The sequence below is a fragment of the Carassius carassius genome, chromosome 46, assembly GCF_963082965.1.
Source record: "Carassius carassius chromosome 46, fCarCar2.1, whole genome shotgun sequence".
Lineage (NCBI taxonomy): Eukaryota > Metazoa > Chordata > Actinopteri > Cypriniformes > Cyprinidae > Carassius > Carassius carassius.
Window position 1 is genome coordinate 16,320,292 of NC_081800.1, and position 25,838 is coordinate 16,346,129.

The 25,838-nt window shown below is 35.5% G+C and overlaps 1 protein-coding gene and 1 long non-coding RNA gene across 2 annotated transcripts; one reads left to right on the forward strand and one right to left on the reverse strand.

The window, feature by feature from the left end:
* Positions 1 to 13: 13 nt before the first annotated feature.
* On the reverse strand, positions 14 to 17,171 carry LOC132129326 (adenosine deaminase-like). The gene is made up of 11 exons (XM_059540874.1): positions 16,997 to 17,171; positions 11,481 to 11,542; positions 10,734 to 10,856; positions 5,829 to 5,972; positions 5,560 to 5,675; positions 4,772 to 4,896; positions 4,043 to 4,114; positions 3,582 to 3,683; positions 2,118 to 2,185; positions 1,077 to 1,206; positions 14 to 988 (listed from the first exon to the last, which is right to left on the reverse strand). The coding sequence occupies exons 1-11, from the start codon at positions 17,036 to 17,038 to the stop codon at positions 884 to 886; spliced, it is 1,089 nt and encodes a 362-aa protein (XP_059396857.1). The 5' UTR covers positions 17,039 to 17,171; the 3' UTR covers positions 14 to 883.
* Positions 10,032 to 10,607, forward strand: LOC132129337 (uncharacterized). Its single transcript, XR_009428489.1, has 2 exons — positions 10,032 to 10,393; positions 10,436 to 10,607. It is a non-coding gene; the product is annotated as an uncharacterized LOC132129337 (long non-coding RNA).
* Positions 17,172 to 25,838: the final 8,667 nt, after the last annotated feature.

Sequence of the window (25,838 nt, forward strand, 5' to 3'; positions counted from 1 at the left end):
AACCACACAACTATTCAGATGCAAATTTATTTGTATTGATAGTTTATACAGTGACAAAGCTCTCAGACCTTTCCTTCCCACATTTATAGTCCGTATGTTTTCCTATGCAGTTCACATTATACACAAAACGTAAAATCTGACAATTATTTTTCACTAGGCTGATTAACTCCATACCTGAGTTACTTGAATAGTCTTTTGGTGCCCTCTGGTGTTAGAACAAAGGAAAGAAAATTAAAAGGGGTTTTGCACAACATTTCATCATAAAACATCTAATAACTTTAATATCAATAGACAACTGTTACCTAAAGGTTTGTATATTGCATATAAAATATACATTAGATGAACACCATACATAAGATCATATTCTGGTTTAATGTTTTGGATTTATACATTATTGCCATTGTAAAATTGTAGAATACAGCTGAGGTACTATTTAATTTCATTCTCATAGCACCATTCACGTTAAACTACTTAACATCCTTCATATGAAGACTTGACATTAAGGTCATATTCTGTGCGTATACTGAGAAGAGCATAATGTATAGTGACTTGAGTAAATATGAAATAAGACCAATATTTAATGTTACATGATACTTGTAATAAAAATGATGTAGATGAAAGGCAACATCGTTTGGTCAAAACCAGTATGCTGTAATGGCGGTTAATGAAATGACAATAAATTACATTTGTAACATAAATGGCATGTTAACTTCTAAAGCTGAATCTTTGTTGAAGAGATTGACGTATGATCTTTATTATTTTTGTGTAAATATTTTGCTGAGGAACGTGTTTACGAGTTCTCCGGCTTCAAGGAATCAGGATCCACAATGGAAAGGCAAATGTCCTGAAAGGCTGTGCCCGCTGCACTCTTGTTGTGCTGGCCTCAAAAGCCTGTGCTTTCCTGCATGCCATAAGCCTTATAGAGTTGTTCAAGAAGCTCATCTTTCTCCTTTGCGGGAAGAAAGCAGGACTTAGCTGCATTTATATTCTGCAAAAACAGAAGCGGACAGGAAAATACAAGTCACTTTTTTGCCATTTGTCCATTCGAGAGCCTGTTTTGGCAAATTGTGTCTTACCAGCCTCTTGAATTCCTCTTCAGTGAAGTCCATATATTGCTGCACCACCTGATAGTCCGAGTTCAAGGTGGAGTCAAAGATGGTGGGGTCATCTGTGTTTAAGGAGTAGTTCGCTTTATCCTTCTTGAATCTGAAATACAGACCAAGACATTTCAAACTTGAACTAGTTAACTCTGGCTCATTTTAAACCCCGGGTAAACTGAATCCTAGGTTATATTCTTTAACTTTCCCCATGATTTATTGATTCTATACTGGCAAAATGGCCAGAAACAACACTGCTACCAAAGTTAACCATTAATCCTGGGTATACATAAACTTACGTTTCAAACTGTACATTGCCAAATCCTGTTCTTTTTACATATTAGCATTGTTTTGCCAGTGTCACTGATTGGACAAATGCTGCATGCGACCTCTAGCACTGCGCATCCTCATATATAGTGTTTTGTTTTTTCCTGAATGGACTTTTCAGACTATCAAGGTAAGAATCCAATTCACTCTAATTCATATGTTTTCTGTCAACATTTGACTTTTTCCCCTCAAACGTTGAAACTACCATAGCGTTTAGTTGACCGTCCAAAGCACACAAATATGATGCATGCGAAGTCTGGCACCTCAAAAGAGGCACTAACCATGCTCTGCAGTAGGGTTTCATAACCACGTGTGCATAATGAACAAATGTGAAACGTTTCTTAAGGGGATAAAACTGATGTTTAGACCAATGATAACCCGGGATTAAATGCAGTGTGAAAAGCCCAGCGTGAATCGTCCAGTTTAATTCTGTAATGTACCATATTTCTGAGTGAAACATGCTAGGTACAAAACCATACCTAATGCATTAGGTGGTGAAATGCAACAGAAATTGAGTCAAAATGAGAGTTTGCTAAAGCAGTGCTAAAATAGCTATTTGGTAATTTGTTAACATCTAATAGCCTAACTATTGTTAATGAAAAGTGGGATAACATGTACCATCAAATAGTTCACAATAGGACCAGGAACGTGCATTAAAAAAGTAAACATTAGAGCAAATAAACCAATTCTCACGTGATGAGAGGATGTTTGGTGAAGTCTGGGTCACAGGCACTTGTCAATCTGCTAGAGACAGGACAAATCTAGAGAAACACACACCATCAGGATCATAGGGACAAATGTAGATTAATAACCATCTTTAAACACCTCAGAAATATTATGGTAACAAAATCTAAATATTATTACACAGAGAGTGTCCGGTGACACCATTTATAAAGAGATATTTAAATAATGTCCCCTAGAGGGCAGTGTAATATTACATTTTATAAAACCCAGTTTCTCAGTCTCGTTTCTGGTTTAACAAATTTTCATTCTCATTCTGACACACACACAGGGCCACTGCTGGCCAAATGGGTGTCATAAGCAGGATTGCTTCTATTTCTATTTCACGATTGGTTCTATTTTCACTATGGGGTGAAAATAGAACTTTAATAAAATAAAAAAGTAAATAAATGAATAAATTGCATTATTTACAAATTACAATTGTAGCTCTCGACATTTACCTATGGCTATAACTTCATTATGACTCTAATTTATTTTTGTAGTCTCAAGCATTCAGAAATCGTCCAATGTCAAGCCAACTTTATGCCTATTTTTTTTTCTTTCTTTCTATAGTTTTCTTTTCTCTGCGGCGGATTGCTGACATTTTTTAACCGGACATAGATGTCCATCCATCAATTATGAACATTAAGCCGTAAACATGAGGTGCGAGTGGTCCCCTCCCACTCATAATGTATGTAATAAGCCCTGGTTATCAGTGAATTCTTTTTTTTTAAGAATGTGTGTGTGTGTGTGTGTGTGTGTGTGCTCTTGTTTTTGTGACATATCAGGACACAACTCTGTATAATGACATGGGTATGACACAGGTATTACAAGGAGAGGGTGACTTATGAGGATATAACCCATGTCGCTTATAAACCATACAGAATTCGTTTTTTTGAGAAAGTAAAAATGCACAAAGTTTCCTGTGAGGGTTAGGTTTAGGTGTAGGGTTGGTGAAGGGCGATAGAATATACAGTTTGTACAGCATAAAAACCATTACGCCTATGGGATGTCCCCACTTTTCACAAAAACAAAAAAAAGTGTGTGTGTGTGTGTATATATATATATATATATATACATATATAAACACAGTATTTTAATTAACATTTTAAATATTTTTTAATCTTCATTCATTGACTAAATAACATCTTGGGTTGGTTAAAATCCAAGTTGGTTAAAATCCATTAAAAATGACTCCGATAACTGAAATTAGTTCTGATAAAAGCTTTATCATTGTTTGCAGATGCACACTTTTTTATTGGCCCTAATATTGGGTTGTTACTGTATGTGAGTCTGGTGCAACATGAAGATATACATGATGCATTGTAAACTTATGCATAATAACAGCATTTTTATCAGACTAATGATGTGAATGTATGTTGGTGTATATGTCAAAGTGATTTCTGTAACTGTAAGGAAGCTGCCATCTAGTCTTACCTCAAAATGCATGTTTTGTTGGAGCAGTTGTTTATACAGATCTTGGTCTTTAAGCGTGTGGTATCCATGTCCAATGCGCTCTGCTTTCAGGACTTCAACAGCCTGCAAAGTGTAAACACATTATGGGAGGAGTTGGCACATAGTTTCAGATCCGAAGGTGTTTTCTTGTGTAGTGATATTTAGAAAAAGGAGCCGATCGCTAGTGGTGTTTTCTGAAATATCTGTCTTTTTTGATTTAGTACTTGGGAAGGAAATTTACTTCTCAGACAGAAGTTCCTCACAGAATAACTGTAAAGCTGATAGTTAAGAACAGCCTCAGCACTGTTTACACAGTTTTCCGTCTGTACAACAGATAGCAGATGACGAATCGTTCTGTTTTTGTGAAAAGCACATTTTGAGTGGTTACTGCATTCTTGCTGAATAGATTATAAAAAATGCTGAGCAAAAGAGGAAACTCGTACCTCCCTCACCACACTGGCAGGGCCCACTTCTCCTGCATGCACTGTTCTGTGCACCTCACTTCTGACAGCTTCCTGTCAAAAACAAAACCGTGAATTCACAGAACAATACCAGCAATAACCGTTTGTCTGCAGATGGGATAAAAGCATCAAGCAGTATCCAAACACAGCATCTGTAGTATGCACTTTGTTATTCTTGCCTAATTAAACAAAATGTATAACTGTCAAACAGTGTTTGTAAGCTGAAGTTTAGATCAACGGATGATAGGGAACTTGTTTCGTTTCCTGAACATCTCAGCTGTGGCTCTTAGCAAGTGAATGGTCTAAACAGATGTCTCTGTGTCTGTGTTATCTAAATGATGGCTTATATAAGAGTTTACAAGCCAACAATATACAATTAAATCTCTTAAAATGTATAAATGCATCAACTAATCATAGTTTTACTGTGATGTTAGACTTGTTCATATAAAGCACTTCAAAGAAGCAAAGTGATTCGTTTTAGCTAGAAAGGGAACTCAAGGAAAAAGAAGACCTTGACAAAATGGTATGTTGATAAGACATATGGTTATCATTTATGTTCTGTCAAATTCTGAGAATCCTGTGCAGGCAGTTTCGTAACAGACCTAATAAAGATGAGTTTAATCTCTCACTAGATGATCTGCTGAGTAAAATGCAGCTGGAGACGTTTATCAGGTTTCTTGCAGCTCATATGGAGGATGTGTGGTTTCTTACCTCAAATGCTTTCCTGTGTCCTGGGTATGCCTCACAGTTCATGGATTCATCTCCTGCTAGGTCTATTGCCACAACTCCATCTTTACCATACTTCTTGCACAGCTCGACCACGTCCATAGACCAATCTACAGCAGCAATAAGCATTAGATTATAACAGTCAGTGATTTGGGTGTGTTATCATTTCCTCATAAGTGCTGCATATATAAGCTGATAATTGCATGGTTTGGACGATGCATTAATTCCATAATATGATTTAGAATATTATAGATTTATAGTGTGCACATAATAATAAGGATTTATTAATAAATGCATATATATATAGAGAGAGAGAGAGACATTTCTTGAAAATTCAGCCGTCATAGAAATAAATTACAAATAAATTTTCATTCAAAATGTAAAATGGTTATTTTTAATTGTAATATATTAAAATATTAATATTTTGATTAAATAAATGCATCCTTAATGTAAAAAAGCTACTTCTTTCAAAAACAACAAATCTTACAACCCCAAATTTTTAAACAGCAGTGTAGAAGACCAACCTTTTCAGTTTCAAGTGTTACATGAATCGTGTATCTATTTACAAAACACAGTGCACATGAATCACCAAGGCTTTCAAATTCACTACAGCATTTCGAAACAGTCCATCTTGACTGAATTTAAGAGGGGGAAAAAATCTGAGCCAATCTGCAGGCGGTTCGGGCAGCACTGTGATTAATGAAGGATGACAGTGTGATAGCGTCTCTCAAACACACAGAACGCTGGGTGGGGAAGAGGTGAGAGTGCATTACTTGGCATGTGACGCATGCAGCACAGAATGGACCTGACTTTGATTTTGAAGGCCTTCTCTCCCTCTCTGAACCCCTTGTTTACCAGGTCCACCACATCATCAGGAGTGATGTCTCCTCTGGGAGGAAGAGGGGAGGACAGGCAAGAACAAAAACAGGAACAGGATTATTGTGCAAGAGAAAATGTAGACCAGCATGATGTAACATATAAGAACAATAAACAATACATGGCATTAAACAGCTTTTGATTAGAGCAAATATGGTACACATACGGTTTTTGGTTCCAAGGTAGAGGATCCACTCCCTTGTTGGCCAGCAGATGAGGGCTGTATCTGGCTTCAACATAGATCACTCCTTCTTTGGCCTTTGTCTCTACAAACTCATAAGCTATTCTCTTGATGGCCTCTCTGTCCCCTCTGCAGATCAGAATCAGAATCAGAATCAGAATCAGAATGAGCTTTATTGCCAGGTATGTTTACACATACGAGGAATTTGTTTTCGTGACAGAAGCTCCGCAGTACAACAGAATGACAGCGACAGAACATAAAACACATAATAAAAGAATATAAAAATACAAAAAATACAAATAAGTAGATAAGAATGAAAATGAAAAGGAGGAAAATGAAACCGATAAGATACCATGACAACCCCAGCCCCTCGCTAGCTTCAAGACCTACAGAGTCATCGTCCCTCGCTACCTTCAAGAAACGTGTGTGTGTGTGTGTGTATATATATATATATATATATATATATATATATATATATATATATATATACTGTATATAGTACAGTCATGGCCAAAGTTTTGGCAGCAACACAAGATTTTGTGTTTTGCAAAGTTTGCTGCTTCAATATTTGTAGATTGTATGGGTTTGTTCACCCTTGGCCAGGGATGGGCGCAATGTTCCCTCTAACTTTCCCTAAATTTTTCTTGCTAAGCAAAACTTTTTTCTATAGAGCAGACATTTCGGCCACCTGAGCAAAAACATTCTTCATACTGTACCAGACCAGTACAACTTTCAGCTTTAATGTGCTATTTGTATTAAATGTGTAACTTTAATATGCTATTTGTATTTAATTTGACCTTTGACTAAATGATGGACATTTTAGGTTACCTGAGAGCTTTCTATTTATTTTTTTATTTCAGTATAATGCACTGCCATTGAAAAGTTTGGGATCAATAATGTTTATTAAAGCAGTTTCTTATGCTTATAAAGGCTGTATCTATTTGATAAAAATAATGAATATTATTTCACAAAATAATATTTTGAAATATTATTGCAATTTAAAATAAAAGTTTTCTATTTTAATATACTTTAAAATATAATTTATTCCTGTGAAGCAAAGCTGAATTTTTATCATCATTTCTCCAGTCTTCAGTGTCACATGATCTTCAGAAATCATTCTAATATGCTGATTTATTATCAGTGCTGGAGACTGTTCTGCTATTTCTGCTGTTCTGCTATATTTTTTGGGACCTGTGATATTTTTTCATGATTATTTGATAACTAAAAAGTTAAAATATACATTTTGTGTTACAATATGCACTACTATTCAAAAGTTTGTGGTCAGTAATTTTTTCTTTAAAAAAAAAACATCTAATACAATTTTATGACACTGAAGACTGGAGTAATGATGTTGAAAATTCAGCTTTGCTTCACAGGAATAAATTATATTTTAAAGTATATTAAAATAGGAAACCAATATTAGAAATTGCAATAATGTACTACCGCACACATCATTCTCTTTCTATAAAACCTGTAAACCGCATTCACTGGTTATCAACTCTATAGCGGTTTACCCGAGCATTGCAACTAATTCGCTTTCGCAAATGGCTTTCCCAACTCAATTATTTGCGTGCGTGGCACATTATTTTTTTCTGCGCGGCTGCGTGCAGTTTATAGGGAACATTGGGTGGATTGCAAAAATGTCACTTTTTTTGTCATGATTTTATCACGAATCTTTGTCATGTTGGTTTTTCTATTTTGCAAGCTGTTTGAGTAATACAGCCAAACTTCCCTATTATAAAGACAAAGCCTTTCCAGGTAACAAAATATGAAGAAGTATGATGGATATTTAGGCCACAGTTGGTGAAGATAAAAATGTCATTATTTTATCTGTTATTCAAAAATGAGAACAAAGATATATATTATACACATAATATACAAATAAAATAAACTGTTTTATTTTCAGTTACAATTGGTGTTTTTAGTATGAGCATTCAAAAAACTGAATGAACAAATATAAAAATAAAACACTATATACAATGATTCCTATTAAAGCAACTGTATTAAAGTTTTCAGTCAAGCATATTGAGTGATTTTTCTTTTCTGTGTTTGGTGTTTTATTAACAATAAAAGAATAATTCAGCCAAAATTTTTAATAGATTAGTGTTTTATTTTTCATATCTTCGTGTACTCACTCAAAAGTTGTTTTAAAGCTGAATGAGTTTCCTTCTTCTGCTAAATGTAAACGCTATTTTGAAGAAAGTGGAAAACCAGACAGTTGCTGGTGCACAGTGACTTCCATAGTATTTTTTCCCCTGCTATCAAAGTCAGTGTGGACCAGATTCTTCAAATATCTTCTTTTGTGTTCAGCACAAAAAATAAGTTAATACAGGTTTGGGTCAACATGTGAGTGAATAAACAATGAGAGAAATTAAATTTTAGGGTAAACTATCCCTTTAAATTACAGTAGACAGCATGTAGCGTACTGTCCCTTTAAGACCTGCATGCATCTAATTTACAGATTCTGTTTCTTCTACAGAGTCTAAATTACCTGACTAGTCATCATTCACACTTTCACAAGAAAAGTTAATTTATTGGCCAATGAAGTTTTAAGCAATTGCATCTGATTACTCTACACAATAATCCAGAAATGATGTGAATGAACACCACAACGGCTTAAGCTGCAAACTTTGCAAAACACAAAATTTATGTCACTGCCAAAACTTTTGACCATGGCTTTATATATATATTGTAGCTTGTAATTTTCTGAGAAATGTTGTATTGCAACGCTTCTCATGTTGTTGCTTCATCTGAATCGCTGCCTTAGAATTTTGTCACTTATAAGTTGCTTTTTAAAAAATAAATTATTCTAAATGAATAAATGTAATGAGGCTATCATGTGTGTGTGTGTGTGTGTGTGTGTGTGTGTGTGTGTGTGTAAAAACAAATTACATTAAAGCATTTCTATTCCTAAAAAAAGAAAGTAATTTACTCATGTGTTATTAATTAGAAAATAGTATTTTAATGTGTTATGTAGGAATACAAATCTGCAAACAGAAGTGCTTTTATGTATGTTTTTACACATACATACATACATACATATATATATATATATATGTGTGTGTGTACACACACACACACACACAGCGGCCCAAATCTCAAATTACAACTTCATCTGAAGTATAAATGCTACAGTTGTTTTATAATGTCAAAAAATTATAGCATTTATGACGTCTTCATTTATAGATAGAGCATATTCAGAGATTTCTTATGTGAATGATTGAATTAACTGAATGAACTAGATGTTACTTTCACTAACACACTCATAAAATCCATCTTTATTGCATAAGTATACGCTTGTTCCAAGAACGCCCACAACTGGAGCAAGATACCGATGGCCATAATCATTTTTACAACTCAGTTACACTTATGATACTTATTTTAAACAGCTCACTTGAACACTTATTGTATTTTTTTTTATTCAATCTCTGAATCACATTATACTTGAGAGTGCTAAATAAAAAGGCTATTTGATTGCAGCAACAAAGCATGTTTTCAGGTTATACCACATGACATGCATTGAGCCTGTCTACAGCACTGGACAATAATGAGCCCAGTGGGTGCCAAAAACACCCAGCGAGTTCCCATGTTGTTTTGGGGGAGGCGCATGCTGTAAACAAGGCCATTTTAAAGCCTCCGAGGACTAGAGGTTCATTTTCAATGAAGCATGTCAGCTGCCGGCCCACAAAACTACCGGCTGCACTGCTTTTCATGTCTACATGTCAAAGCATCTACCTCTCATGTTCGTGGACATGCAGAACATGCAGAAACTGCCACATTCTCTGACTCTTGTTTAGAGGACTAATTGCAAGGCAAAAGAAAAGCCTCTGTTGAGGTTTATATGTCCGTTACTATAGCGACACGTAGTGAAAGTGTGACATGAGCTGCATGTAAAGATGTCTGATGCAGGACATCAGCAAGGCTGCCATGCCTTTGACGGTGTATCCACCACTAGCGATATAGTGAGGCTATCTAATTATTAACCACTTGAGCAATGCTTCAGATTTGTGTCAATAATTGAATTAACATTAAGGGAATTCATTATTTACTTTCATGTGGTGGCCTTGAATCATTTGATTCATGAGGAATCAAATTTCCCCAGATCTTAAGGGGTTAATATACTTTGAAATCATAAACTTTCAGAAAAAGTTTATAACCGTTAAAAAAAGCTGTCACTGGGCAGTATCTTTCAAAAGGTAAACTTAGTATCTTTTTTAACCCTAAGAGGTGCATAATAGCACCTTAAAGGTACATATTATTTCCAAAACTGTACGTATTAGTAGCTAAATGGTACATTTTAGTATGAAATATTTGAAAGGGTACTGTTCCATTTACAACTTTTGTAACTTTTTTTAGGGTGTAGTGTAACTTTTAAAACTCCTCTCCTGGAAAAAAGTAAGTGTTAGGAGGTGACAACTTAGTATAAATTCATACCATATCATTTGTACAAAAACATATGATTTTTAGAAAAACAATACACATGAGGGTCCACACATGAACTTAATGGTCAATGGCAGATTGTATGAAAAGGTAAAAATAAGACTGTACAAGTTAGCCAACAGCTCGCCAAAAAGTAAAATAGTTGCAGACAGCCTCATGACTGTGTTGCAAAACCACCTCAATCTGAAAATCAGCAGCTTTGTGATGATCGTGCACAACTTCTTTGCTGTTCAGAAGCCTTTTTTGTCTGTGAGGGGAGAATAGTCCTGAGAAACTAAAATGTAACTGTTGTTGGTGTAAAATCTTCATGGAAAATTGTAATAATTTTATAAAAACATATTTTGTTTTCTTCATGCAGTTTCAATGACAAGGCTTCAATGCAATCTTCAAGCAAATCAGCAACACAATTTATTTAGAGCCAGCAGATCTTTTCTCAGCACAACTACTTACGCAATGGCATGCATGTAGTGATCGAATTTGCCAAGGAATTCTGTGAGTGTGCCCGGCCCATGCATTATGCACTTGTCTCTCATTTCATCCTCGCTGCTTGCAGACAGAGTGATTCCCCGCCGCCTGAGACACAGTTAAACCCAGTGGTCAGTGGTTTGAGCTTTGAAAGTTATAATGGAAAGATGACAGATTTGTCAAGAATTAGATCTTATCTATTTACCTAAGAACATATGGTGCTGTTGATTTATTATCTAAAAAAAATATTTGATGCTTATTTGATAACTTGGAATAGCCTAAGCATTTCAAAATATTAAATTCTCAGACAAAAACAGCCTAAAGCAGATCACAACATTATTATTGAGCATTGGCTATCAAGATAAAAAAAATAAATCATTGTATAAATCTATAAAATCATTTTAAGTAGTTATAGTGATATCATTTATAATAGCTACGGTATATTATATTTGATTTTAGAGCTGCGGTGAAGATGAGCTTAGGTTTTAAAATTGACTTTTGAGAAAAAAATCGAGATTTTGGATAGTTCCTTTGGCCTCAGAACGATTGAAATATACCACACAAGTGCAATAAAAATAAAATTAATAATACAAACAATAACTTTACTCAATATTATAAATGTTAATATAAATAATTACTAAGTATATAAATAATTATTAAAATAATAATCTTTTCCACAGAAAATATAGAAAGTATATATTTCTCACGGTATGTAACTGGAATGTCACTTACTTTGCTACTTCTATAATGGTCTTTATTCGAATAGCACCATCAAGATGCACGTGTAGCTCAATCTGCAAAGATAAAAGAGCAGCAATAAAGTACATCTGTATGTCAAGGCACACATTTGCACACCATTGAGCCACGTGACAAATGCTGAAAGAGATACTTGTTGATGGCACAGAGCAGAACCACATCCATCAAAACTCTGAGCTTAGCTTTCAGCCTGTTGTATTCAGATAGAGTCTCCTTCCCATGTAAATGCTCCTTGTGGAGCAAATCTAGAATGCAGAATGCACGACTGGGTGAAACAAGTTCAGTGGACAGGCTAGGAATGCCAGGGAGGGCTGTGAGAGAAGTGAATTTAATGGCCCCAGTCTACTGAGATGTACTGAGAGATGTCCAGACATATGACCAGATTAAACTGTGACCCAACTTCACCAGCAGCTGTGAAACAAACAGCAAGGAGGACAGAGACAAACCACAAAGAGAAACCTTATCTGTTGGAGAATCTAAAAACCCTCCATGTGGCGTCAACTGCTCTAATAGTATGTTTAATCAGTGACAAAAGAATTTGGCTTGTGCCTTCTTTTCCACATTGTATTATTCGGGTACAAGAGTTGTACATTTGCTCGCCATCATACCACCGTCAGTAATTTACTCTTCTACAAATAAAGAATGCACAGAAAGGCTGCCAACTTATCTGATTCATAAGTATTTTATTGCCTTTATATGGTGACAAAGTTGTGATTCATTTTGGTTTGTTTATATGAACTTCTTTTTTTGCCCATGCATATTTCTGACATGAAACTTTGACTTAGAATAGATAGCAAGAGCATGATTATAAACTCTGTGTACTAGTGAATAGATAAGATTTCTTGTTTGGCGTGAAGATATTTAATGTCTCCATCAACCTTATTAGTTCTATTTAGCCACTTGTAAGGAATTGCATTTTTCAAGACAAGTAAAATGTTTAAAAAAAAATCACAAGTAGGTTTCGCTGATGTAGTTTAATTTGTAGAATAAAATGTGAAATTATATTGAGTTTGTATGAATCAATAAACTTAACCAAACCAAAAATCTATTTAAAAAGCCCATTGACTTTACAAAATTATAAATGCTAAAATGACTTGTTTCCACGATACAATAACATAACAAGATAACAAAGTGTGAGCATACAAATATGAAAACTATGTCATCATCATTAGCTCTTCACTTCAATCTTGCTGAAAATGTTTGTTAACCGAAGAGTGCTTCATCAACTATAATGGAGACAAAAATGCACACATTGGCAATAGCTTAATATGCTTTCAATTAAAATACTGTTGATAAAAATATGATGGCAAAAAGCGAAATATTTTCAATTTTCTCATGTTGTGAATACTCTCTTTCAATAACAAGTCAAAACACAGACATAAACCATAAAGAATTCAAGGCATTGTATTACAGTAGTATACTAATTACAATGCTATTTCATGAGATTAGATTTTTTTGTGTGTAACCAGAGACCAATTTTGGTGAGTTCACAGGAAATTCTTAGGAGAAAAAAGGCGTTACAGGATCATTGTGCACGTGTGCTAACAGCTGTACCACATCTTTGATAAAACCTAAGTTAATGTCTGTTCAGTAGATCGTATTTCCTCTCAGCGCTCACATACAGTTAACACAGAAGATAAAGACACTTTCAAACAGAACTGACCCTCATGAGTAAGATAGAAACCAGATACTGAAAGAAGTCAACACTGATTATGCAGTGTGATCGCCAGGGACGAGCCAGACACAAGAAAGGACACTGCAGAGTCCCTTCCCCCACCCCCAGTGGAAAATGTGGTGTGCAAGCGGTCTTTTATATCAAATTATATCAGTCCCTTCAGCACAGTTCAATGACGGAAATGTGCATGCTTTGTAAAGGCTTTACTTGAGGCGCCTGGTAAATCTACATAATCACAAAGCACTCAAAGCAAACCGGAATTTATACAGGACAAATAAAACTATTCTTTACATTCTTCTGCAGTAAAACCAAATGTGAAGCACTCTCTCATCTCATTAAAAGACTAAAGTAATGCTTTGGGGTCTAGTAACGTTTAAAACAAACATATCTAATGCTTGTAAACTATTTTATGTCAACATTAATGAAGAATTTAATCCATTTTCAAGTGGCAAGACACTGTCTTTGGCAGAAGTAAACAAAGATGATGTCACCTCTAGTGCTTTCAATTCATTGGTCTTTAGCTCAGTTACTCGGATCAGGTTAACAGAGCATGAGGCCCAACGACACTACTGTCCTCAGGCACTCTCTGCATGGGTCTTCTTGCAGTCTATTTAATTACTAAATTAAACAACTCCCTGAATATAAAGTTCTGAAAAGTATCCATGTATTCTGCAAAAGCATTGTGTATGTACAATATTATGATGAATATGTTCACATGCTCTACCACCGTTGTTTTTCCTGCCATCATGCATGTCATTGTGCGCATATATATATCAAGTGGCAAACTGTCTTGTCTGTACTAGCCTATGCTGCCATCCTCTTCATACCTGAATAGGTTCATACAGTATGTGCATTACGAACAACTACTGTAGTTGGTTTAATATTAATGTCATTGGGTAATGCGGTTGAATATAAATGTCAATTAAATATTGTGTTGAATTGATTGCAACTGCTTACATTATGGAATCAAAAAAGCTATAAAGTTTGTTATGAAAATACTGCCTTGCTGTTAAGGTGTGTTTTGTGTTTTGAATGTGATCCATTGTTTTTACTAGCATTACAACTAAAGGTGTATCCTAAAAAACTGGTTTTAATGGATTGTCATTCGGCGATCAAACAACAAGATATGTGACCTTTCTGTATTGTTTCACTGTGAATATCATGTTATCGTGAGATGTGAAACAAAGTCCTGGGCAGCTGATAAAATATGGAAGTTACTGCCTGTTAAGTATCACCTAATCTATTGAATTTCTGATATAGCAAATTTTATGAAGGGTGTGATTTAGTCAAGGAATGGTAAATTGTTTACTGCCTACAATGATTGTAGCTCTTTATTAGGTCTATTACAAATACACCACTAATTTGCCTTCTTAAACACAAATTAAACAGCAGAGTAAGGCCTTTTGAATGTGTGTTTACAATGAGGAACCCAAAGAGAATGATGCACTCTCACACTATGCTGCTGCTAACAATGGTGTAGATTCACACCGTAATTATTATTAAATTCTGAAAGAAACTTTGAGAAGGGTATTGCATAAGTAAGAATAAGCTGAATGCTACTTTCAGTGATGCTGGTGTCAGTCCTCCACCTGCACATGGTCAGTGTAAAACAAGAGGAGTACAGGAGAGACAGTGTCGTCTCTTATATTGGTTATAGACACTTCCACAAATTATTTGCTTATCAATCATTTTTCTGGTATCAGTTCTTCTGGCTGACTTCTGCTCGCTGAGTCAGTACAATAACTCCAAAGGGCAGATACAATGCCCTGTATCTCCCTGCAAGTCCAAGAAGTATTAATATTATCCTGGAGTGTTCTCTCCTTCATCACTGTATGGGGTCAGCGCATTATGTGCCATAAGTTAACAAGTAACACAAATCAACATACAACCCGAATTCCGGAAAAGTTGGGACGTTTTTTAAATTTTAATAAAATGAAAACTAAAAGACTTTCAAATCACATGAGCCAATATTTTATTCACAATAGAACATAGATAACATAGCAAATGTTTAAACTGAGAAAGTTTACAATTTTATGCACAAAATGAGCTCATTTCAATTTTGATTTCTGCTACAGGTCTCAAAATAGTTGGGACGGGGCATGTTTACCATGGTGTAGCATCTCCTTTTCTTTTCAAAACAGTTTGAAGACGTCTGGGCATTGAGGCTATGAGTTGCTGGAGTTTTGCTGTTGGAATTTGGTCCCATTCTTGCCTTATATAGATTTCCAGCTGCTGAAGAGTTCGTGGTCGTCTTTGACGTATTTTTCGTTTAATGATGCGCCAAATGTTCTCTATAGGTGAAAGATCTGGACTGCAGGCAGGCCAGGTTAGCACCCGGACTCTTCTACGACGAAGCCATGCTGTTGTTATAGCTGCAGTATGTGGTTTTGCATTGTCCTGCTGAAATAAACAAGGCCTTCCCTGAAATAGACGTTGTTTGGAGGGAAGCATATGTTGCTCTAAAACCTTTATATACCTTTCAGCATTCACAGAGCCTTCCAAAACATGCAAGCTGCCCATACCGTATGCACTTATGCACCCCCATACCATCAGAGATGCTGGCTTTTGAACTGAATGCTGATAACATGCTGGAAGGTCTCCCTCCTCTTTAGCCCGGAGGACACGGCGTCCGTGATTTCCAACAAGAATGTCAAATTTGGACTCTTCTGACCATAAAACACTATTCCACTTTGAAATAGTCCATTTTAAATGAGCCTTGGCCCACAGGACACGACGGCGCTTCTGGACCATGTTCACATATGGCTTCTTTTTTGCATGATAGAGCTTTAGTTGGCATCTGCTGATGGCACGGCGGATTGTGTTTACCGACAGTGGTTTCTGAAAGTATTCCTGGGCCCATTTAGTAATGTCATTGACACAATCATGGCGATGAGTGATGCAGTGTCGTCTGAGAGCCCGAAGACCACGGGCATCCAATGAAGGTCTCCGGTCTTGTCCCTTACGCACAGAGATTTCTCCAGTTTCTCTGAATCTTTTGATGATGTTATGCACTGTAGATGATGAGATTTGCAAAGCCTTTGCAATTTGACGTTGAGGAACATTGGTTTTAAAGTTTTCCACAATTTTTTTACACAGTCTTTCACAGATTGGAGAGCTTCTGCCCATCTTTACTTCTGAGAGACTCTGCTTCTCTAAGACAAAGCTTTTATAGCTAATCATGTTACAGACCTGATATCAATTAACTTAATTAATCACTAGATGTTCTCCCAGCTGAATCTTTTCAAAACTGCTTGCTTTTTTAGCCATTTGTTGCCCCCGTGCCAACTTTTTTGAGACCTGTAGCAGGCATTAAATTTTAAATGAGCTAATTAAGTGGATAAAAGTGTAAAATTTCTCAGTTTAAACATTTGCTATGTTATCTATGTTCTATTGTGAATAAAATATTGGCTCATGTGATTTGAAAATCCTTTAGTTTTCATTTTATTAAAATTTAAAAAACGTCCCAACTTTTCCGGAATTTGGGTTGTACATGTACCATTTGAATCACTGTCAGAATACTGATGCATCAGTTACAAAATGTCTTTATCTTAAAAATTATGTCTTTTTATATTTCAGCTATATTATAATGTTTGTGTTTCTTCTATTTTTTACACTGAAAATGCTTTTAACACTAAGTCTCTTCCTCCTTATTAAGCATCAGAATTAAGATGGCTTTTAGGTCTTCAGCCTGTATATCTACATTAATCATGTAATTTAATATGTGCTGACTGAGTATACTGTAATATCAGTTTATTAAAAAAGCATTCGACCTTAATGTATCCCTGTTAAGAAGAAGAACAACAACAACACTACTAACCTTAGGTTGATCAAATTCTGGTTTTCCATTCTCTTCTGCCATTTTCCTGACTTGAAAGTGTAAATCTGTCGTAATATAAGTTGAACACTCGCTCTCCGGAACCTGTCAGCTCAAGCGGCGAAGTTCAGCTTCCTGATATGCGCGTTACTATTATACACTCCAGCCCAGGCTTGGACAAAGAACACGCCTTAAGAACAGATATATGACCAATGAACCCCGCCTCAACATCAGCGTTCAATAAACTGAAAACAGTGACAACAGTAACCGAGCAAACTGAACTGACAAGCTGATCTGCGCCATGCGAAGAGATTACACCGGAATCCTATTAGAAGCTTTTTAGAAACAGTAGTATCACATCTACACTAGGCTACAAGACGAGACGCGAGATTTTTGCGTCGCGTCGCGCTTTGTAGCTACTTAGATTTAGGCAAAAGTTTACTTTTAAAAATGTTTACTTTCTATTAACTAGGCTACACGATGTTCGGCTTACGGTTAGTTTATGTCAGTTAAATAACAACTAGCTACCGGGAGTTACTTTTTAAAAGGTTGTAAAACTCATGCATGCATTCTTAATGTTTGAATACAAAGTAAAATAGGGTACTTCACCAGGACCAACAAATCCGTGAAAAAAATAATGTTGAGATACCCTGTTGTGTGTGTGTGTGTGTGTGGGTGGGTGTGTGTGTGTGTGTGTGTGTGTGTGTGTGTGTGTGTGTGTGAGTGTGCAGTGGCGTGCACAGACCGGCTAGGGGTGGGTGATAAGGGAATTTTTTTTTTATCATGATTTTATCACGAATCTTTGTCATGTTGATTTTTCTATTTTGCAAGCTATTTGAGCAAATACAGACAAACTTCCCTATTATAAAGGCAAAGCCTTTCCAGGTAGCAAAATATGAAAAAGTATGAAGGATATTTAGGCCAAAGTGGGTGAAGATAAAAATATTTAAAGTATGACGGATAGGCTATTTAGGCCAAAGTGGGTGAAGATAATTTTTTTTTTCATAAAATAATGACAAATATTTTTATCTTCACCCACTTTGGCCTAAATATCCGTAATGACCGATTTGTAATTTGTATCTTTGTTTACATTTTTTAATAACTATAGTTATTAAAAAATGTAAACTATAATTATAAAAAAAAACAACAACAAAAAAAATATCCAAATTACAAATACACATACAAATAAGATAAACAATCGGTGTATTTAGTACAAGCATTCAAAAAAGTGAATGAACAAATATAAAAATAAATCACTATATAATAATGATTCCTATTAAAGCACATATTACATTTTTCAGTCAAGAGTATTGAGTGATTTTTCTCTTTGTGTTTGGTTTTATTAACATTAAAGGAATAATTCAGCCAAAAATTAAAATAGGTTAGTGTTTTATTTTTTATACATTGATGTGCTCACTCAAAAGTTGTTTTAAGCCTGAATGAGTTTCCTCCTCTTGCTAAACGTAAACGCTATTTTGAAGAAGGTGGAAAACCAAACAGGTGCTGGTCCACAGTGACTTCCATGGTATTTTTTCCCCTGCTATCAAAGTCACACTGAACCATTTTGGTGCATATTTTTGGTGCAAGACAACTGAGCGTATGTGACAGTGGAACTTTTAGTTGTAGAGAATAGCCAAACACGTGTACCAGTAAAATTGAATTCACAGACAAAAGTTGCAGACTTGTATATATTTTTTTCCTCTTCCACAAACACAATAGTTACAACTTCTCGAATCCTTCACTGCAGGTGCACGAATCCTATTCTATGAATCACAAATCAAGAAACTCGTATGTTCACGTTTCCCTAATATTGCTGCAATGAATATAGTGCACACATTCACACACCTGCATAATAAATGTGAAATCACGGACGAATTTTGTAAATCCGCCAATTAGTAGGCCTATGTGAATTCTTGCAATGAATTCTTGCAATTTGCACACTTGTAGAATGTTTTCTTACATATATATATATTTCTTTGGGTTCTTTTTCTAGCACAAACACAAGTCCATGTTGACAATGGCGTGAATCTGCTGCTGAGAGTCTCAAAGCTATGGCCCGTTCCTGTCACAGTTGAGAAAAAAATGTAAAATATGATGAGAAACTTTCTAATAATTATGACTTAGTTTCTCATAATAATGAGAAACCTTCTCACAATATTGAATTAACTCGTTATATTGAGAAACTTTCTCGTAATAATGAGACATTTTCTCGTAATATTTACAGTTTCTCATAATAATGAGAATATTTCTTGTTATAATGACTTAGTTTCTCATAATAATAACTTAGTTTCCCATAATTAGAAACTTTCTTATAATAATGAGAAACTTTCTCGAAATAATGAATATCCACAAAAAAAAATCTTAATGACACATGCGCAACACAAGACTGACGGCACGCTAGCGACATCTGTTGGTCAAATCCATGCAAGAACACCACAAACATTGCTTGTTCTGTAATCTAAAGTGTATAATGCTATAATCTGTCATTAAATAACGATTTCAGATAAATCACCTGCATGTAGTCTTTTGTTAATTTGTAACACCGTTACTCTGCCAGATAGTTATGGCTTCAAACATTAAACTAATATTTCATTTTAAGAAATCTAGGCATTTTATGAAGAAATTGTTGAATTATCCATTAATAATGCAAATAACCTACCGGTATGCGATTTTCAGATAATTTCCCGGCTGGGACATTTTCTATAGGGAACTGTGAAGCAAATGAAAAAAATGTTGACTTGATGTTGAGGGATGCAAGTGGAAGAAAGCCGAAAAACCAAAAAGCAAGCGAAAGCGAAGAAGCGTCGCCGAACAAAGAAGAAACCTGGAATACCAGCACAATATGAATTTCAAATTGAGAACTGTAATAAAATTGATGCGGAAGCAGGAAACATTGAAAAAAGAATAATGAAGCTGATAAAAGAGATGGCTGACTAATAACAGGATTAATCTGGAGCTGCAAACATTAAGGGATGACCTAGAATCGGTAAAAATGAAAGCTCCAGTCAAAACAAGACTGGTTTCAAATGTATGTTTTTGATGTACCCCATGTCTATCGGTGTTAACCTTTGTGGTTTGAGTCGCTGTGTGCTTTGCCTATTCAGCAGGTAGAAAAGGTAGGGGATGTATAAAGGTAAATCAGTAGCAAAACTCGAGAGGTTGTAGATCTGAATGTGAGAACTTGTCATATTAATATTTGTATTTGTAAGTTAAAATTTACACTCACAGCTCTGATGTGAAAAGTTGAATCTTTCAATTTGCACACACAGACAATGATCAAAACACCCGTGTTTTGAATTGGAAGTTGTAGATTAATAGTTACAAATGTGTAGAATGACATTCACACAAAGAAAATGACATACACACAAGTTTACGACATATTTACTTTTGCACTTTACTTCAGTTTCGCTGCACAACGTCAAGTCGGCACTTACAACCTCTCAGATCTGGAAGTACAAGTTCAAATCCTAGCGCTCTGACTTTTGCTACTCTTTTTGCGGTATTCTGTTGCAAAACTCACTTGTGCACTTGTATATGCAGATGTGAGAGAGCAGAGCTGGGGGCGGGGCTTTGGTGCGAATGAAGACATTTTATTGGTCGATGCCCGACCAATGAACAACGCCAATTGTTTTCACTGAATATCCTTAGCTTTGACAGGATTTTAAGACTACATACATAATACATTTTGCCATTCAGGTATTATCTGGTAGACAAATAATGCCACATATTTTATATGTATATCCCACTGCATATCACTCTACCAGAGTTGCAATATAATGCTGTTTTTATTATTTTTATGTTTTGTAAAAATAATTTTAACTTCTTCATTGGGTTAAATTCCTAATTTGCTTGTCAGTAATGAACCTTTTTAAATGCAACATTATTATTATTATTTTTTTAAATAAAAATCGAGTGTTTAATAATGTCTAAATGTACATTAAACAGCAAAACCTAAAAAATAAGCACTTATGACCCGAAATACTGTTTTGAGCAACTAGGAGAGCTAAATACATGTATTTATTAAACATCAACAAGGCCATCTAGTGTTTAAGCAATGGAATTGCATATGAATATTATCTTTCTGGCCACCAAATGCCTCTAATGTAAAGCGTGCCTCTTTGCACTGGAATTTAAACCTAAATACTACAGTTATTGTAGTATAACTAATAACCATATTAGAAAATGTTATATTTCAAATGGTCATTCGTGGATCATAATTATTGCGCATATTATTTAGTACCATGATCTCTTCAAATTAACTAAACAGGACTGAGTTAACGTAGTACAGTTATTTTATTGGTTAAAAGTTACACTTAATTGTTTAGTCACATTTAAATGCCAAGGAGGAGCAAGAGAACATAATGCTGTTCCATTTTCCAGTATAAAATGCTATTGTAAGGCATACTCATTGGTCAACGCAGTTATCCATGCATAATCAATGCACTTTATGTGTTACAAATTACTAGAAATCGCTGCAAATATAACGAAACTGCTGGCTGTCCCAATTAATACATTTCAAGCATATTGATAAAACGTTTAGTTTAGTACTATTGATAGCTCCATGAACCACGTGACCGCGTGCCGGTGAGATCAAAGCATGCTCTGGTAAAGCGAGTTTACTCTGCAATATGCAGTGGGATATACATATAAAAGATGTTGCATTATTTGTCTACTAGATAATACCTGAATGGCAAAATTAATGCAGTGTCTTAAAATCATGTCAAAGCTAAGGATATTCAGTGAAAAGAATTGGCGTTGTTCATTGGTCGGGCATCGACCAATAAAATGTTCTCATTCGCACCAAAGCCCCGCCCCCAGCTCTGCTCTCTCACATCTGCATATACAAGTGCACAAGAGAGTTTTGCAACAGAATACCGCAAAGAGAGTAGCAAAAGTCAGAGCGCTAGGATTTGAACTTGTACTTCCAGATCTGAGAGGTTGTAAGTGCCGACTTGACGTTGTGCAGCGAAACTGAAGTAAAGTGCAAAAGTAAATATGTTGTAAACTTGTGTGTATGTCATTTTCTTTGTGTGAATGTCATTCTACACATTTGTGACTATTAATCTACAACTTCCAATTCAAAACACGGGTGTTTTGATCATTGTCTGTGTGTTCAAATTGAAAGATTCAGCTTTTCACATCAAAGCTGTGAGTGTAAATTTTAACTTACAAATACAAATATTAATATGACAAGTTCTCACATTCAGATCTACAACCATCGAGTTTAGCTACTGATTTACCTCCATAGGGATGCATCTTGCAACAAACTTGCAAAATGGAACCTCTACCCTAGCTGTGCTATTTTTACTATACTAGCATGCAGTTGTGACCTTTGTGGTTAACACATGGCATACTTGCAGCTATGCTTGAAAGTGACTTAATATACAGCCAAGTATGGTGACCCATACTCAGAATTCGTGCTCTGCATTTAACCCATCCAAAGTGCACACACAGAGCAATGAACACACATACACCATGAACACACATCCGGACTAGTGGGCAGCCATTTATGCTGCGGCGCCCGGGGAGCAGTTGGGGGTTCGATGCCTTGCTCAAGGGCACCTAAGTCGTGGTATTGCCGGCCCGAGACTCGAACCCAGTGATGCAGCGGGGTTTAAAGCAAATTATATTCAAAAGCTATAAAAGACTCAAGAGTGTGATGTTAGCTGAGCAGGTGTGGGTGTGGGGAGGAATCCAAGTCTTTTCGTCACATATCCAGGTCCCAGAGGTAAGAGCAAATGGTTTTATATCTGCTTATGAGAATAAGGAATGTGCATTAGATAATATATGGGATTCCCTCGACTAATAAAATACAACAAAATGAAAGACATTACACATTTAAACAAGTAACTCTGCCAGCATGATAGTTCATGGCTTCAGATATAGAAGATATATTGAAACAAAAATCACACACATTTTGTGAAGATACTTATCTATGCTTCGGCGTCTTCACACCGCTTCTTGCAGGACATGTGAACGTGAAAAAATGCTTAATGACAAATTCAGGATACAATATTATTGATCATGCATATAGGCTAGCATTAGAGCCCAGAATTTGAACACAACACCCAAAGTTGTACGTTAAGCATTTTCCTATGGTAAACTGTTGTAGAAAATGCATAAGCGTTGCTGTTTTGTGTTGCTTTCATATTTTGGGTCCACCTGCATGCCTGTATATACAATATGGATGTTCATTCATTTCTGTACTGAATTTGGTTCAATCTGTCTTTGTACTTCAAGCCACGTTAAGCATTTTTCACATTAAGAGTTTGCCCTGCAAGAATTGGGATGCAGAAGACCAAGAGGTTGCAGTGGTAATGAACGACAATGCTTTGTGCTTTTGAAATGAGATGGCTTAATGTATGAACATTGTATGCATGTGATGCATGAAAGCCCCAGCTAATAACTATCTGGCAGAGTAACAGTGTTACAAATTAACAAAAGACTACATGCAGATGATTTATCTGAAATCGTTATTTAATGACAGATAATAGCATTATACACTTTAGATTACAGAACAAGCAATGTCTGATGAGTTCTTGCATGGCTTTAACCAATAGATATGGCTAGCGTGCCGTCACTCTTGTGTTGCGCATGTTGATTAATATTATTGTTATTACATTTTTTTATTTCGAGAAAGTTTCTCATTATTACAAGGAAGTTTCTCATTATTACGAGATACTAAGTTATATTACGAGACACTAAGTTCCATACAAAACTGTTTTTCACTTGTAAATGAAAAGTTTCATGCGCTCTCCCTTTTGCACCACATATCTGTGTGACAAATGGTGCAAAAGTGATTTGTGCATCTGCAGAGGCAATGGCGGGCACTGTTCAGAGATCAGAGAGAAACGTTGTTATATACATCTTTTATTTTTATTTTTCAGGTTGTGGTCATTTGTCATGTCATCTGTAAAGGTGTATTGGAGTCTTTTCTTGTGATTGTCATCATAGTGGTGCTTACAACAGGTGAGTAAGCTGCCATCAACTGTATTGCAATTGGATTGTTTTATACAGTAAAAAATGCAAATAAACTGAACAGTACTAACACTGACAATACAGTAATACTTTAAATGAAAATACAGTAATAATACATCCATCTACTGTAAAAAAGGTACAGCAGTCTCTTTACAGTGTAGTTTAGGTGCTTATCAGGCACCCAAACGAGCAGGAAAAAAATAAAAATGATAAAAACATTTGCGAGCATCTTCCAGACCTGACAGCAGCAAATACCAATAAAGGTACATTTTTGTTCTTTTTCTGAAATCACACACTGTTATACTGTACATTTTTTTATAATTTAAATATATTCAATATATTCAATCATCTTGTTTATGACAGTAATAATAATCTATTTAATAAAAGGATTTGTGAGGTGAAGCAGGGATGGGCATACTGGGAGAATAGGATTTGTGCACCTGCAGTGAAGGATTCGATAAGCTGTAACTATTGTGTTGTCTTTGTGGAAAAGGAGAAAAAGTCTTCAAGTTTGCAACTTTTGTCTGTAACTTCAAATGTACTGGTACACATGTGCGGCTATTCTCTACAACTATACAAATTCCACTGTCACAGACACTCAGTTGTTTTGTACCAAAAATACCATAGACCAGCAACTGTTTGGTTATCCAGATTCTTCAAAATATCTTCCTTTGTGTTCAGCATGGGTTCGTTCACCCTTGGTGTGGGGTGGGTGATATGGCAAAAATAGCACATGTTTTTTTAAAGAAATATCATGATTTTCTCATGATTCTTTGTAATGTTGTTTTTTTCTGTTTTGCAAGCAATTTGAGCAATACAGCCAAATTAATATCCCTATTATAAAGACAAAACCTTTTAAGGTAACAGAATATGAAAAAGTATGACAGATATTTAGGCCAAAGTGGGTGAAGACTAAAATATTTTGCATTATTTTATATTCAACCATAATGTTATGAAGCATGCATTTATGTTTTGATTTGAAAGAAAACAGTGCATCCTTGTGGCGCGGCTGATACAGAAGAACGTAGGCAGTTTGGGTGATATGGAGAGAGACAGAGGAGACTGTTGACAAAGGAATTGTTGAATAAAGTTGTTATTTTTGTTTTATTCAAGTACAGAAAGTATTCTCGTCACTTCATAACATTACAGTTGAACTAGTGATGGCAGATGGACTATTCTGACGACGTATTTAATACTTTTCTGCACTTGACAGTGTAACTTGGCAGTCTATGTCTTAAGCCTCCCAGTTTTCATCCAAAATATCTTAAATTGTGTTCCGAAGACGAACCTTTTAAGGGTTTGGAACAACATGGGAGTAAGTGATTAATGACAAAATTTACATTTTCAGATGGAGTATCCCTTTAATGCAAATAGATATTACCTCTACAGGGAGTATTGGGTGAATTTTCTCTTTGTGTATGGTTTGATTAACATTAAAAGAAAAATTCGCCCCAAAATTAAATAGGTTAATGTTTTATTTTTTATACCTTAATGTACTCACTCAAAAGTTGTTTTAAACCTGAATGAGTTTCCTTCTTCTACTAAACGTAAATGCTATTTTGAAGAAGGTGGAAAACCAAACAGGTGCTGGTCCACAATGACTTTCATAGTATTTTTTTTTCTTCCTGCTGTCAAAGTCAATGTGGACCAGCAACTGTTTGGTTATCCAGATTCATCAAAATATCATCTTTTGTGTTCATCATGGGTTTGTTCACCCTCGGCTAGGGGTGGGTGATAGGCTATGGCAAAAATGTCACAAATCTATTTATTTATTTATTTATTTTAGAAGTAGGCCATTATTTTATCACGAATCTTTGTTATGTCGGTTTTTCTATTTTGCAAGCAGTTTGAGCAATACAGCCAAACT